The 12,768-nt window shown below is 45.2% G+C and overlaps 1 protein-coding gene across 1 annotated transcript in view; it reads right to left on the bottom strand.

The window, feature by feature from the left end:
- Positions 1 to 983: 983 nt before the first annotated feature.
- Positions 984 to 12,768, bottom strand: part of LOC147458203 (DDRGK domain-containing protein 1-like) — a 45,611-nt gene continuing 33,826 nt past the window's right edge. The window contains exons 6-8 of the mRNA XM_086512909.1: positions 2,026 to 2,082; positions 1,906 to 1,942; positions 984 to 1,755 (exon numbers count right to left, since the gene is read on the bottom strand). Of these exons, the coding sequence (XP_086369035.1) occupies positions 1,565 to 1,755; positions 1,906 to 1,942; positions 2,026 to 2,082 (285 nt within the window). The 3' untranslated portion in view covers positions 984 to 1,564. The remainder of the gene's footprint in view (positions 1,756 to 1,905; positions 1,943 to 2,025; positions 2,083 to 12,768) is intronic.

Here is a 12,768-nt window from a genome sequence, read left to right as displayed (position 1 = left end):
GAGGCACAAAACTAGTGTCTCGAAATTTTTCTAGGACAAGAAGACCCCACCGTGAAAGAGTATCATAGGATAGACAGTCAAGATATAATATTGCATCAAAGCATCGAGCTCGTGGTGGATAACTATGTTGTGAACATGCCATGACCCCCATGGAGTACGAAAACCTACACCTGGTGGTATTCATTATGGCTACCCGAGTTCAAATCGAGAAATTTTGCTGTCTGTCAAGTAAAATTCAATGAACAAACCAGCATCAGTCATCTCAGGATAAGCTTCGGGTCTCTCTAACCCCCATGGAGACAAGCCTCTTAAGGGAAGACATACATAAATAGAGTTGCACCAATCCATTGTAGATAGCGTCCCAAACTTTTAAGCCTGTAGCCAAATGGAAGTACGGGAGGACCAAGCAAAAACAAATTAAAGAAGCTGAGCTTTCGTAGTAGATTTTGAACACTTTGCCCAAAAAGTTGGAAAAATATGGAAAAAAACAATTGCCTGCCAGCAACCCCTTTCATCTACTTTATCTCAACACCCGGACACACTCCGAGAGTGTTCACCACGAAAGGCAAATCGGAGGCCACCGCTAAATAGCAAAGTATCAGTCCAAAGCCTCTACCCTATACAAGTGATCGGACCGCAAGGTTAAAGATGCTACACCATTGCCTCAGGTCAAAAAAGTTCAAAGAGGGCAGGGTGTCAAAGGGCTGCAAAAATGTCAGATTCGACCACTGGACTGGACTTGAGTATACAAGAAAAGCGCAGCGCATGAGTGCATGGCGTAAATTACAGCACACACTCCAGCATGAACAACAATACCATGCACTGATCCATAGCTGCTATGAGTGCAGCATTGTACCAACCTTTTAGACCAAGGTGAAATGGACGATGCCAACACTTCACCATCCACACAGAATTAGCCAATTCCGATTTAGTTTGAAACATCGCATAAAATCACCAAATAACAAGGAATCAAAACAACAAAAGAGCATCAAACCATCCACATGATTTACATCATGTCTCTCGGAAAATAGCCAGTAGTTTACAGTGAATGTAGTGTAACATTCAACAATGACACTCTCCCAATCCTTCATTGCAAGGTAAGTAAAATTAAAACTTTTTACAACCCTTTTGGCAACATAAAGCTCAATATTACTAACATTTAAATCATACAGGTGGCTTAGAAAAAAACTCTCCCTGATTAAAGTTAGTTGTTCTCTCTCTCAAAGTATGGCCTCCCACCTTGTTTCACCTTTCGTTGAACTTCTTCTGCATGTATTTACTCTTTTCTATGAGCAAGCTTTCTTCGAAACTTACCTCAGTATAAATGCTGGACAACATCTAGAGTGTCGTAGACACCTCATGTTACTTCTCTGGATCTGGAGGTAGACCAACCAATACATGATATTCGAACGTAGTATACCGCCCTTGGTTGTGATGTCAACCTCGACTGATAACCCTGCTGAACTGTATGTAATAACTCTTAAAAGAGCTAGAGCCCTTGCTTACAATAAAAGAATAGTCCAGCAACACTATGCATGCAGTGCCAAAAAAATTTGCTGGCAGACTATGTAATAACATCATCCTTGTTCCCCTGAACTGGCTTGGGTTCCAAGTCGATAAACTCATTGGACTTGCTTGCAAGATGAGCGATACTGACACGGCCTCGTGACTTAATGTACTCTGCCACCGATTTCATCTCTTCTGAGGAGATATATATGAACTTTCCTCTGTCATCCATAACACCTGATAGGCGGCCTTGAAATAAAAGGAAGACGGTTAAAATTAAAACAAACTTAACTGGGAAATGCCATGTATGCCACCAATCCTATACCACAATGACACATGGCATGCAAATTGCCTTCGATCACAATGGAATGATAACGACAATAGCTTGTAAAAACTTACCTACTTCCTCCAAAGACACAATCCTGCTAATGACGTCCTGAAACAAGTTGAAAGTAGAACATTAACAGCAAGATAAGTAGACTTCCCTCAGCCAAATTCATCAACCCAGTATGGTTTCACCTGTGTGCGGATATGGAACTCCGCTGCAAGATCTTCCAATTGTACACACTTCTGGCTCTGTAATTGACGAAAAGAGAGAGTGACTAAAGCATCAATAATAATCACACCACCTTTGTAAAGAGTGCGTCAGGCTCTTTAACTTAATAACCGATCAGAAACAGACTCGTCGCTGGTACAAGCTAATGGATTTTGGAAGAATGGAGACGTACATCACAGATGACTTCTTAGATGATGAGAAAGATTCATCTCACACAAAAAAAACGTGTTTTAAAGAAAATATTTTCACGCTTCCAAAGAAGAAGAAGAAGAGACAAAAAGAGGAAAAAGGGAAAGCCTTAAATATTTTCTTTCTATCCTCTAAATAATCATCACTCTTTTTCTCTGATTTGTATGTTATGAGGTATTGCAAGCACTCTTACAATCAGCATTTCATGACTACTCTTCATGTGCTGAACGCAGAGATGTTTTTCTAGTGGGTGCGGACACACACAGGACTCTGTTGCTTTCAGTGCAGGTGATTGTCACATGACAGGAGTGGCCAACAATATTATAAATGAACAGATGACTTACTTAGCGCGCGCACAGAGAGAGAGAGAGAGAGAGAGAGAGAGAGAGAGAGAGAGAGAGAGAGAGACTCTTTGGCCGAAAAGAAAACCACAGTAAAAAAACCACAAAATCTGGTCTGCAAAAGCCAAACTCCACACACACATAGCCACCCACACACACAAACCACAGCAAGGAATCCAAGCTGACAGAAACCAAAAACAAAGCAAGAAAAAGCAAGACGGCTGTCACAAACGGGAGTGCACAGAAACAATTAATAAGCTGAAAATAAATAGAACTTGCCTGAGAATAAGAAGAGAGAAGCTCGACAGAGTGTTGGGAACTAGAAGATGGGCCTGGTCCCCCTCTTAAAGAGAATCTTTATTAACAGGGAGAGTCTTTTTACAAGCACAAGAACCGGAGTGAACCCCTCAGATCTAGATCTTATACTCGATGGTCGTTTCCTTCCCGTTCAGGAACCCAAGAGACTAGCTCTCAATTCAGATACCTTCCGGTTTGTACTCAGAGCATGGAAGCTCTGCAAACCGTTTCGGATTCATCCCCAAGCGTAAGCCAAAGCCTCCTTGCTCCATTCTTAGAGATGGAGTACTTGCAAAACACAAACACAATAGCAAACACTCATAGATCGCATGCACAACTAATCACATGTTGCTCCTGAAAGGAAAGCAACCTCCGTTAGCAAACTTGTCGCAAGAACTTGTTGGTCCGTAGCGGCAGAACCTCTTCTTCTTCTAATGCTGGCAGAGTCTCCTCCTCCTCCTGTAGGCTGGCAACTTCTCTTCAAACTGGGGCACCTAGGGCTGAATGTATACTCTTTGAGGGATGGCAGGAATAGAGAAATTGCTGGTGCTTTTTCCCAGGAATAGCAGGAGAAGGAGGTGCCTAGCTTTTCGGGGGGGGGGGGCGGGGGGGAGGGGTCGAAAATAGGGCAAGCCAAGTAGAGGGAAAGGGGGGTCGATTTCAGCCTCAAAAAGTAGGAGATGGGGGCGCCTTGATTTTTGTGCTTTTTAATGCGTGGGCTGCAAAATCATCCCGTCGCACTTAGCAAGTTGGTGGATACTAGGAAGTGAACTCAATAAAGGCATAAAGTCAAGGTGGGACTACCAACAGAAAGTATCCGACAGTTGGGCCACATTGCACGTTTGGATGCGGTCCCAATGAGGATAGATGGTCAGAAGACCATTGGGAGCCCAACGGAATCATTTCCTAAAATTTAGGGAACTGCTATTTTGGGCCGTGAAATGTGTCCGCGTCATTACCTCTGGTATGACTAGGGGAACATTTTACAACTCTGCCGCGAAGTCAACTGAGCAACCAGTCGGGAGATTTTTAGGCGGCAACCCCGAAACGGGCAAATGCTTGTAAACACGCCAAGTGGCAAATTTCCATGTACTTGCCTCATACAGAAAAGTTGGCGCTGAATTTTAAGCTGAGAGGAGCCTCTTTTTGCATTCGTCACAGGTTAAGAGCTATGGAGTGCTTTCTTTCCCTTCCATGTACAGTGTGGTGCTAGGAGTGATGCCCTGCACGTTACACACTGCTCTCTCTCTCCCCCCTACGTGCAGTTATGTGATGCCCCACAAGAGGGCTCTTCATTTGACTGATGTACAGCTGTGTGGGTTCATGCTTTTGTGTTGAAGCAAGAGCCTCCTTGAGCAGGAACAGGGGTAGTTAGCTGCTACTCCAAAGCAGGCAAAGGTGAGGGTCATAACCTCACCGTACAGGTGCAGATTCAACATTGTGCACGCGTAGAAAATTGACTGTTTTTCAGCCATACGGATGCTAGAACCCTTGGGAATCGTGCCCCACTGGCAAAGAACGGCTAGGGGACTGTTTGGGGCTGGAAACAGGGCAAAAACCAGTAAATACAGCGACCTGAATTTACTGTTTTTGGGCAGGAATCAGAGGGTTTACGCCAGTGCAAGTGAGATCCAACAGGGGAATTGATTTCGCGCAAGTTTTGGGGCTGTTATGCTGCCGAAATTTGGCCAAATCAGGTACTATCTAGCAGGATACAGATAAAGGATTCCCAGGACTCTACTTTGTAATTTACCCTCTCAAAGAATAAAGAAATACCGAAAGGGGTGCCAATTTTGGGGCCTACACGTTGTCGGTGTCTGCTCGGGGCATTCTAGCTTCCGAGCCGTGGGTGTACTTAAGTGTTAATCCCCGTCATAGGTTTCCTTTGCACGTTCTCTGTGTGTGTGTCTAAAGTAAAGAATTTCGGGTAAAAGCCAACGCCTACCGCCCCACGGGCCACTTTCAAGGTTCCGTTGCCGGGACTTCAATCACTTTTTCCTCAAAGAGTGAGCCTCGGTTGTTTTGGGTACACAGAGTGTAGGAACGCGGGATTACACTAAGGCCGACAAAGGAAAGGGCATTATGGAAGAGGGATCCTCTTCAAAGGACAGACACGAAATCCCTATGGTTTTCGAGATTGGCGAGAGCTCACGGCCACGTCAGTCTGTACCTCCTGTCAATATGAATGTCCCTCCAGTAGTACAGGGCTTTATGAATGGGCAACTTGAGGATGATGCGTTCAGGACTCAGCTAGTTGCCACGGTGAATGTCTTTTCGCAACTGGTGCAGAATCCAAGTTTTATGGAGTTCTTGCAAGCGCCACCAGTGCAACAACAAAATAGGCAACCTACGCCGCGTACGGAGCTTGTTGAGGCTCAGGCCTAGGTACTTCATGCAGCTCAGGAGGATAGGGAACACTCACATGTTGCGGAGTCGGGGGCTCCAAAACAGGTTCCTCCCGTGCCTGAACAGGTGGCTAGAACACCTATTCCACAAGTTATGCCAGTTCAGTCCGCCACCTTTCAGAGCCAGCATGCTGTCTTGAATGGACAGGGAACTGGATACCAGGCTATGCACTCAGTTTTTCCACCACCCACGGTACATCATGGGTATTTCGGGGGTGGATCAATGTTCTAAAGTATGGCTGGTTATGCGCCTGGAAATCAACCGTACATGCCAGGAACAGTGTTTGGGGGTATGCAAGGCATCATGTCAAACCCCATGTATGGTAGTATCGGCATGCAGCAGGGTTTTCGGTGCAACCAGGGCCAGTTTGGGATGCCAAAGCCAACTTTATCTCACCAATGTTAGCTATGAAGCTGGGCATCAGAGCTGAAGAGATGGGATACACAGCAAAGGCAGGGTTTGTATGTACTGGCCACTCAGAGTGTGTTACTCCCATCATTGGAAAGCTGCGTCTGCATATTCAGTCGTATGTGGACACAAAAGAGTTCTACATCATGCCGCTGGAAGGATGTGACGCCTTATTGGGGATCCCGTGGATGTTCCGAGTGCATGAAGTCTTGGATGCCTACAACAAAAAGATCACTGTACAGCATAGGGGCAAAACTCACATCTTGGATGTAAAGCTAAAAGGAGAGTCAGTCCCTATTGTATCTGCTTCTGCTATCACTTCTGTAATAAAGAATCATCTTTCTGTGTACTTGATTTTTGCACGTGATGTCTCAGATAGTGGTCAGTCAAATTTATCTGTGTTAGATAAAGAAAGATCAGCATTTTTGCAAAAGTTTAGTGACGGTTTTTCTGATTCATTACCGTCACAATTGCCGCCAGAGAGACCTGAGGACCATCGAATAGATTTGGTGTCAGGGTGTAGTCCACCAAATAGACCTCCCTACACGGTTAGCACGTCGTAGCAGAAAGAGATTATGGGCCAAGTTGAGGAGTTATTAGAGAAGGGGCTGATTCAGCCTAGTTCTTCACCCTTTTGCTCCCCAGTGCTCCTAGTGCAGAAGAAGGATGGCTCATAGCGCATGTGTATTGATTACCGTGCGTTGATTAAGAATACCATCAAGAATAGATTTCCTATTCCTCGAATTGATGATATTCTCGATCGTTAAATTGCAGCAGGATAGACCTTAAGAGTGGGTACCATCAGATTCGTATAAGGCCAGAGGATGTGCACAAGACTGCGTTTAGAACGACATTTGGTCTTTATGAGTTTCTAGTGATGCCGTTTGGGCTAATTAATGCTCCTGCCACGTTCAACAGAATGATGGACCGGATTTTCCGCTCGCATCAACAGTTTGTTGGGACGTTCTTTGATGACATGATAGTCTATTCGAAGAATGAAGAGGAGCATAGGCATCACTTGACCATTGTGTTCGAAGAGCTGCGCACTCACAGGCTACTTGTCAATCCTAAGAAAAGTGAATTCTTCCTGGAAGAGATCCACTATCTTGGCCACATAGTCACAAAGGATGGTGTCATAATGGATCCCGCAAAGGTCGAAGCTATTAAGACATGGCCAGACTTGCAGACTATGCACGATGTCAAAAGCTTCTTGGGATTATGTTCTTACTATAGAAGGTTTATCAGGAATTTTGCAGAGATAGCATCGCCTCTTCACGCTTTGCAAAAGAAAGAGGTCACTTTCAGATGGATCCAAAAAGAGATTTCAGCTTTTAGTCTCTTAAACGAAAAGTTGACTTCACATCCAGTAATTGTTTTGCCAGATCTCAGGAAGTCATTTGTGGTCCAGTGTGACGCGTGTGGCAGTAGCATCGGAGCAGTGCTAATGCAAGATGGACGGGTAGAAGCTTATGAAAGCCGAATTTTGCAAGGGCCAGAGAGGACTATGCAAGTCTATGAGAAAGAGCTCTTGGCCGTGATTCATGCGCTTTCTAGCTGGAAGCACTACCTCTTAGGTGCTGATTTTGTTGTCCAAACAGATCATCAGACCTTGCGATACTTCTTGACACAGTCAAAGTTATCTGAAAAGCATATGCGATGGGCAAACATTCTTTCCATGTTCCACTTTTAGATTATGCATGTGGAAGGCAAGAAGAATGTTGTGGCTGATGCATTATCAAGAAAGCCACAAATTTCAGCTGTGTCAATTCCTTATCATCATGAGCTAGATGACATGAAGGAGCAGTATACTACTGATGAAGATTTTGCAAGGATCTTTGAACACTTACAAGAGGGGCAACATCACGAGCACTACCTCCTCAGAGATGGTTTTATGATGATGCATGTGACTACTATCTATCCTTTTTGTTGATTTCTTTCTTATTATTTATTCATTTTCACTTTTTGGAAGCACCCCTCGGGAAATCTAACTGCCCTGCATTGCATAGCTAGTGTGGAATTGTCCAGAGGGAGTCCAGGCCTGAGGGCAAGAGAGCAGTAAGGTTGGACAAGGACTATGGTTAGCCAAAGTGGGGTCATTGACTAGCCAAAGTGGAATCCTTTGCTACAAAGGCTACATTTCAATTCTGGGTGTGGCTGCAGTGTACAAAGGGGGTCAGATGACCTAGAAAGATACAATGGCAGCATCTCCTAAAATTTAGGGAACTGCTATTTTGGGACCTGAAAATGTGTTTGCATCATTACCTCTGGAATGACAAGGGGAACATTTTATTACTCTGCCGTGAAGTCAACTCCGCAACCGGTTGGGATATTTTTAAGCGACGAACCCGAAACAAGAAAATGCTTGTAAATGCGCCAAGTGGCACATTTCTGTGCACTTGCCTCCTCAAGGAAGAAGTGGCGCTAAATTTGAAGGGAGGAGGGCTCATTTGCAGATTCTGTCTCACAGGTTAAGAGCTATGGAGTGCTTCCTTTCCCTCTTATGTACAGTGCGGTGCCAGGAGTGATGCCCTGCACGCTACGCACTGCTCTCTCTCTCCCCTATGGCAGTATGTTATGCCCCTCTAGTGGGCTTTTCATTTGACCAATGTACAGTTATGTGGGTTCATGCGCGATTGCCGAGGCAAGAGCCTCTTGCACAGGTACTCGATTAGCTAGCGGCTAATCCCCCGTAGGTGCAAGTGATTCGGAGAGGTTTCACGTCCGAAATCTCGTCCGATTCAAAGGGCAAGTAGCCCTACAGGTGCGGGAGCTCGAGGGCTTGCTACGGATGAGACCGGCACGCAAAACGGAGCCCGAAACAGTGAATTACAGCCTGCTGTGTATTTTTGCAGGTTTAGGGTTTTGGCCCTAAACGGACCCTAATACCCCCAAGAGGTTCGGGGACGCGAGGGGACCGCTATACAGGTGATCTGGCGCATTTTCGGGGCTGAAAACAGAGAATTCAGCGTGCTGCAGATTCTCGCCAGGTTTTGTAAAGTGTCCGTATGCGTCGGGAAAGTCATCTAATGCGTGGGAATACTGACTGTGAAGGGTCCTATTACAATTATGCTACCGAAATCGGGCCAGAACAGTTGAAATTCAGCCAAGATTGTGCGGGGCAGATTGTAGGGAACCACAGCTTCTATTCCCTCTGTTAAAGAATAAAGAAATACCGAAAGGGGCGCCTGATTTAGGGGCCAGTCTGGTGTCGGTCTTGGTGTCGGTCTTCTCATACAGGTGCAATCTAGAAGCCTGTATTCCTTTCCCCTTTTGTTGTGTCTTGAAAGTACAGGTAAAGTGGGCGACAAATTAAATGGGTGAAACCAAATAAAGTTTAAGTCTAAAGTCTACCGCCCTTTTTGGATTAAACAGGCCGGTTTCATGGTTCCATCGCTGGGATTAAATCACTTTTTCCCATAGAAGTGAGCCTTGGTCAGTTTGGGCTTGAAGACACAGGGGATCATAGACCAGACACAGGAAATTGCAATTATGGCTAACAGACCAGATGATGTGACTGAAGAGGTTTCCTCTTCGCAGGGTCAACAGACACATGAAGTGGGTGAGTCTTCAAGACCACCACAGACGGATGATGATATATTCAGGACCCATTTGGCTACTGTTGTGGCTATGTTCACACAAGTAATGCAGAACCCGAGGTTTTTAGCCTTTCTGCAACCTCCTCTTCCGTCCCAGCAAGTTGGGTCACTGGATCATATTCAAAAGCCTGTTAAGGCTCGAACACAGGTGATTCATACTGCAGAGTCAATGGAAACACCAATACACTTGACGGAGAACATGCAATCTCCACAACCTGTGCCTAAGGTGCAAGAACAGATGGCTGAGATGCCAGTCTTTCAAGTTGTACCCGTTCAGCCAGCCACTTTTCAGCAGCCTATAGTTGGTTCTAATGGGCAGGGAAGCAACCTACAGGCTATGCAACAAGTCTTCCCACCACCTTCAGTACACCCTGGCTATTTTGGGATCAGTATTCCAAAGCATGGCTGGTCATGCACCTGGAAATCAGTTTTACACGCCAGGAACAGTATTCGGGGGTGCTCAAACGATGATGCCGAACCCCATGTATGGTGTCACGGACATGCTACCAGGGTTTCAAAGCACTCAGGGCCAATTTGGAATGCCACAAGCAAATTTTGGTATGGCTAGAATTACAAATCAACAGTCAAATATGGCATTTCCAGGTCAATTTAATTGCGGTCAGGGAACACAGATGAACCCTAACAGTGTTCCCATGTTTCAGTCACTTCCATATGACAACTTAACGCCGCTGGAGAGGCCAACTCCGTACAAAGAAGGTGGCAAAGGTGTGACATTCACGACCTTTACAGGGTTTGATGACAGGAAGAAGCCTCTCTCATTCCTCCAGAAGTTTGACAAGGCCTATGCAGGGGGAAACTTTACAGAGGCTTCAAAGGTCCACAAGGCAGCCACTTTCTTGACAGGGAATGCGGGACAATGATGGACAACTTTATTGTTGCAAGGACAAGCTCCGTCCACATGGATTTACTTCAAGCAGATTTTTGCAGCAGCATGGTTATCTGATGACTTTGAAGCAGATGTCATGACAGAATGGCATCAGCTTAATGCTGCCACTTGCAAGAATCTCAATGACTACAATCGGAAGTTTTGGAAAGCTCTACTTCCAGTAACTTCCTATAGGTTTATGCCATTGACAGAACAAATTGAAAAATACTGTTGTGGTCTACCCAAAGGTTTGAGAAAGTACTGCACGAAGACCAAAGTCACTACTATGACGTAGCTCATCGAGGTAGCAAACACTGGCAATGGTTTGCTCAAGGGAGAAGATTGTGAATTCAATACTGGCGTCAAGGAAGGATCAGCCAAGAATAATTCAGCGAAGAAGCACGTTCCCAATGAGGTTCCTAAAGGGACTCAGGAGCCAGCCAACGCAGGGAAAGGCAAAGCTACGGCTGAATCAGAAAAGGGACCAGCAAAAAAATAGAAAAGACGTTTTCCTCGCAAGTCGGAAGAGCAAAAGAAGGTCCTGAGGTCAGAGAACAAATGCTTTATCTGTGAGCAGCCTGGCCACATTGCTTACAATTGTCCTACAAAGAAAAGGCCAGCTGATTCTGAAGACAAGGAGGACAGGAAAGGAAAGAAGCCCATGGCTGGTCTAGTGCCAGATATGGTGGGCGACAAGCCAAATTCAGATGCAAGTGAGCTTTGCAGAATATGGGGAAAGGTCAGGGATCAAACAGTGCTTATCTTCTTTGATCCAGGTGCCAATGTAACAGACTTGGACACTCCAAGTCAAGAATCAACCACGACAGCACCAAATAACCACTTTAAAACAATTCACAAATCACAATAGATTTGCACTGGCCCGACGGAGTTCCGTGCCTAGAGATATTGGCCCCAAAGACTGGCGCCCCTTTCGGTATTTCTTTTCAATCATCAAAGTACAAGAGAGCGGTTAGGGTTTCACTCTCAGACTCTGCGTCCAGATGCTCTAAGAAGTGTAGCCCTCACCACTTATTTAAAGAACCCCAAAAGCAGAGCCCCAAAAGCTTCAAATCAAAAAGCATCAGTTCTCTCTCTCTCTTAGAGAGTCTTTTCTCTTTTTTTTATAAAAACAAAAGCAAGATTCGCGTCGCTCATCATTTTCCAAAAAAAAAACAAAAACAATCAACCTCTGCGATTTCCGGAAATTAGGGTTTCAATCAAAAATTAGGATTTGCAGGAATTTTAGGGTTTTTGGCAGAAATTAGGGTTTCTGCTGTCCGCCACGTCATCACCTTGTGACATACCCCCCTCTTGAAAGCATTGTAATCGACCACGATTACGCCTGCAAAACCGACAAAAGCCATAAACCGTCTTAGCAGACACTGACTGTTAGTACCTACGTACTAGGAACACACATCTAGCACATGTACAAAATCGACAGTCACATCACACGACATCACAGGACATCACATGACATTCAACATTCATTCGGATCTTAGACCATGATTTATCGGCAATGTAGCTAGCAATCCCATCTAGGTCCAATCGGGACCTCATCGATGTCCGATTGACTAACCCCTATTGCAACCATGTCTATTCGAGATCAATCAGACCAAAATGCTGCAGTCATTTCGTCTATCAATTCCTGCACTCAAAAGAAGTCAAGAACAAATCAGTATCGTAATCAGGAATTCCATTTCATGAAGTCATCCAGCAGAATATTGTCAGCTATCAGTATCCCTGAAGCTCAAAGAGACATCGGTGACTTTAGTATCAAAATCGAGGCATCTGTTGACAAGGGAGCGGAGTGACTCCCCTCTTGTGCATCCCACTGCACCAGATCTCCGGCCAAGCTGAATTTTGGGTTCCGTTTGGAGTCGACTATGCTAAACCAAAACATCGAGGTAAAGTTTCACAATCCGAGGAGTATCTGCTAGGTCCTCCTCCTCCATCCACTTCGCATCAAATGCAGGAAAGTTCTTGAACTTAACCAAGAACCGCCTTCGGACTTTACCTTTCTTCGTATCGTTATGTGCCAAAATCTGTTCAGGAACAAGGATCTCCTCGTTTTCGTCCACTTCGGGTTGCTCATCAGGCTCCCCATCATCAGGCACATCACCCTTAACAGGGTTCAAGAGACTCACATGCAATGCATTATGAATCCTCCAAGTATCTGGCAGTTTCAATCGGAAGGAGACATCATTTATCTTGTCAGTGATCTGGAAAGGTCCGTAGTATCGCATACTAAGCTTTGGAAAAAGCCTCTTCTTTCCCTTTTTCTTTCGTAGGCGTGCCTTCTCAAAACGTAAGAGCACCCAATCATCCTCCTTCAGTTTCAAGTCGCGACGATGGCGATCCGCTGCCTTTTTCTGTCGTTCTTGAGACTCCTGCAAAGTCTCGCGAAGCTGAGCAAAAGCCGTATCCAAATCTCGCGAATATTCATCCGCTTCAAATTTCTAATCTTTCGTGCTCAGGAAGGATGGAACCTTCGCAGCACTTTCAACAATCTCACATGGCGTCTTCCCCGTCGAAGAGTGTACCGTGTTATTGTAGGCAAATTCCACCAAAGGTAAGTTCTTTTCC

Source organism: Adiantum capillus-veneris, chromosome 5 (genome assembly GCF_014529385.1).
Source record: "Adiantum capillus-veneris isolate H3 chromosome 5, ASM1452938v2, whole genome shotgun sequence".
In the NCBI taxonomy this organism is placed as follows: Eukaryota; Viridiplantae; Streptophyta; class Polypodiopsida; order Polypodiales; family Pteridaceae; genus Adiantum; species Adiantum capillus-veneris.
This window is presented reverse-complemented; position numbering and strand designations above follow the sequence as displayed.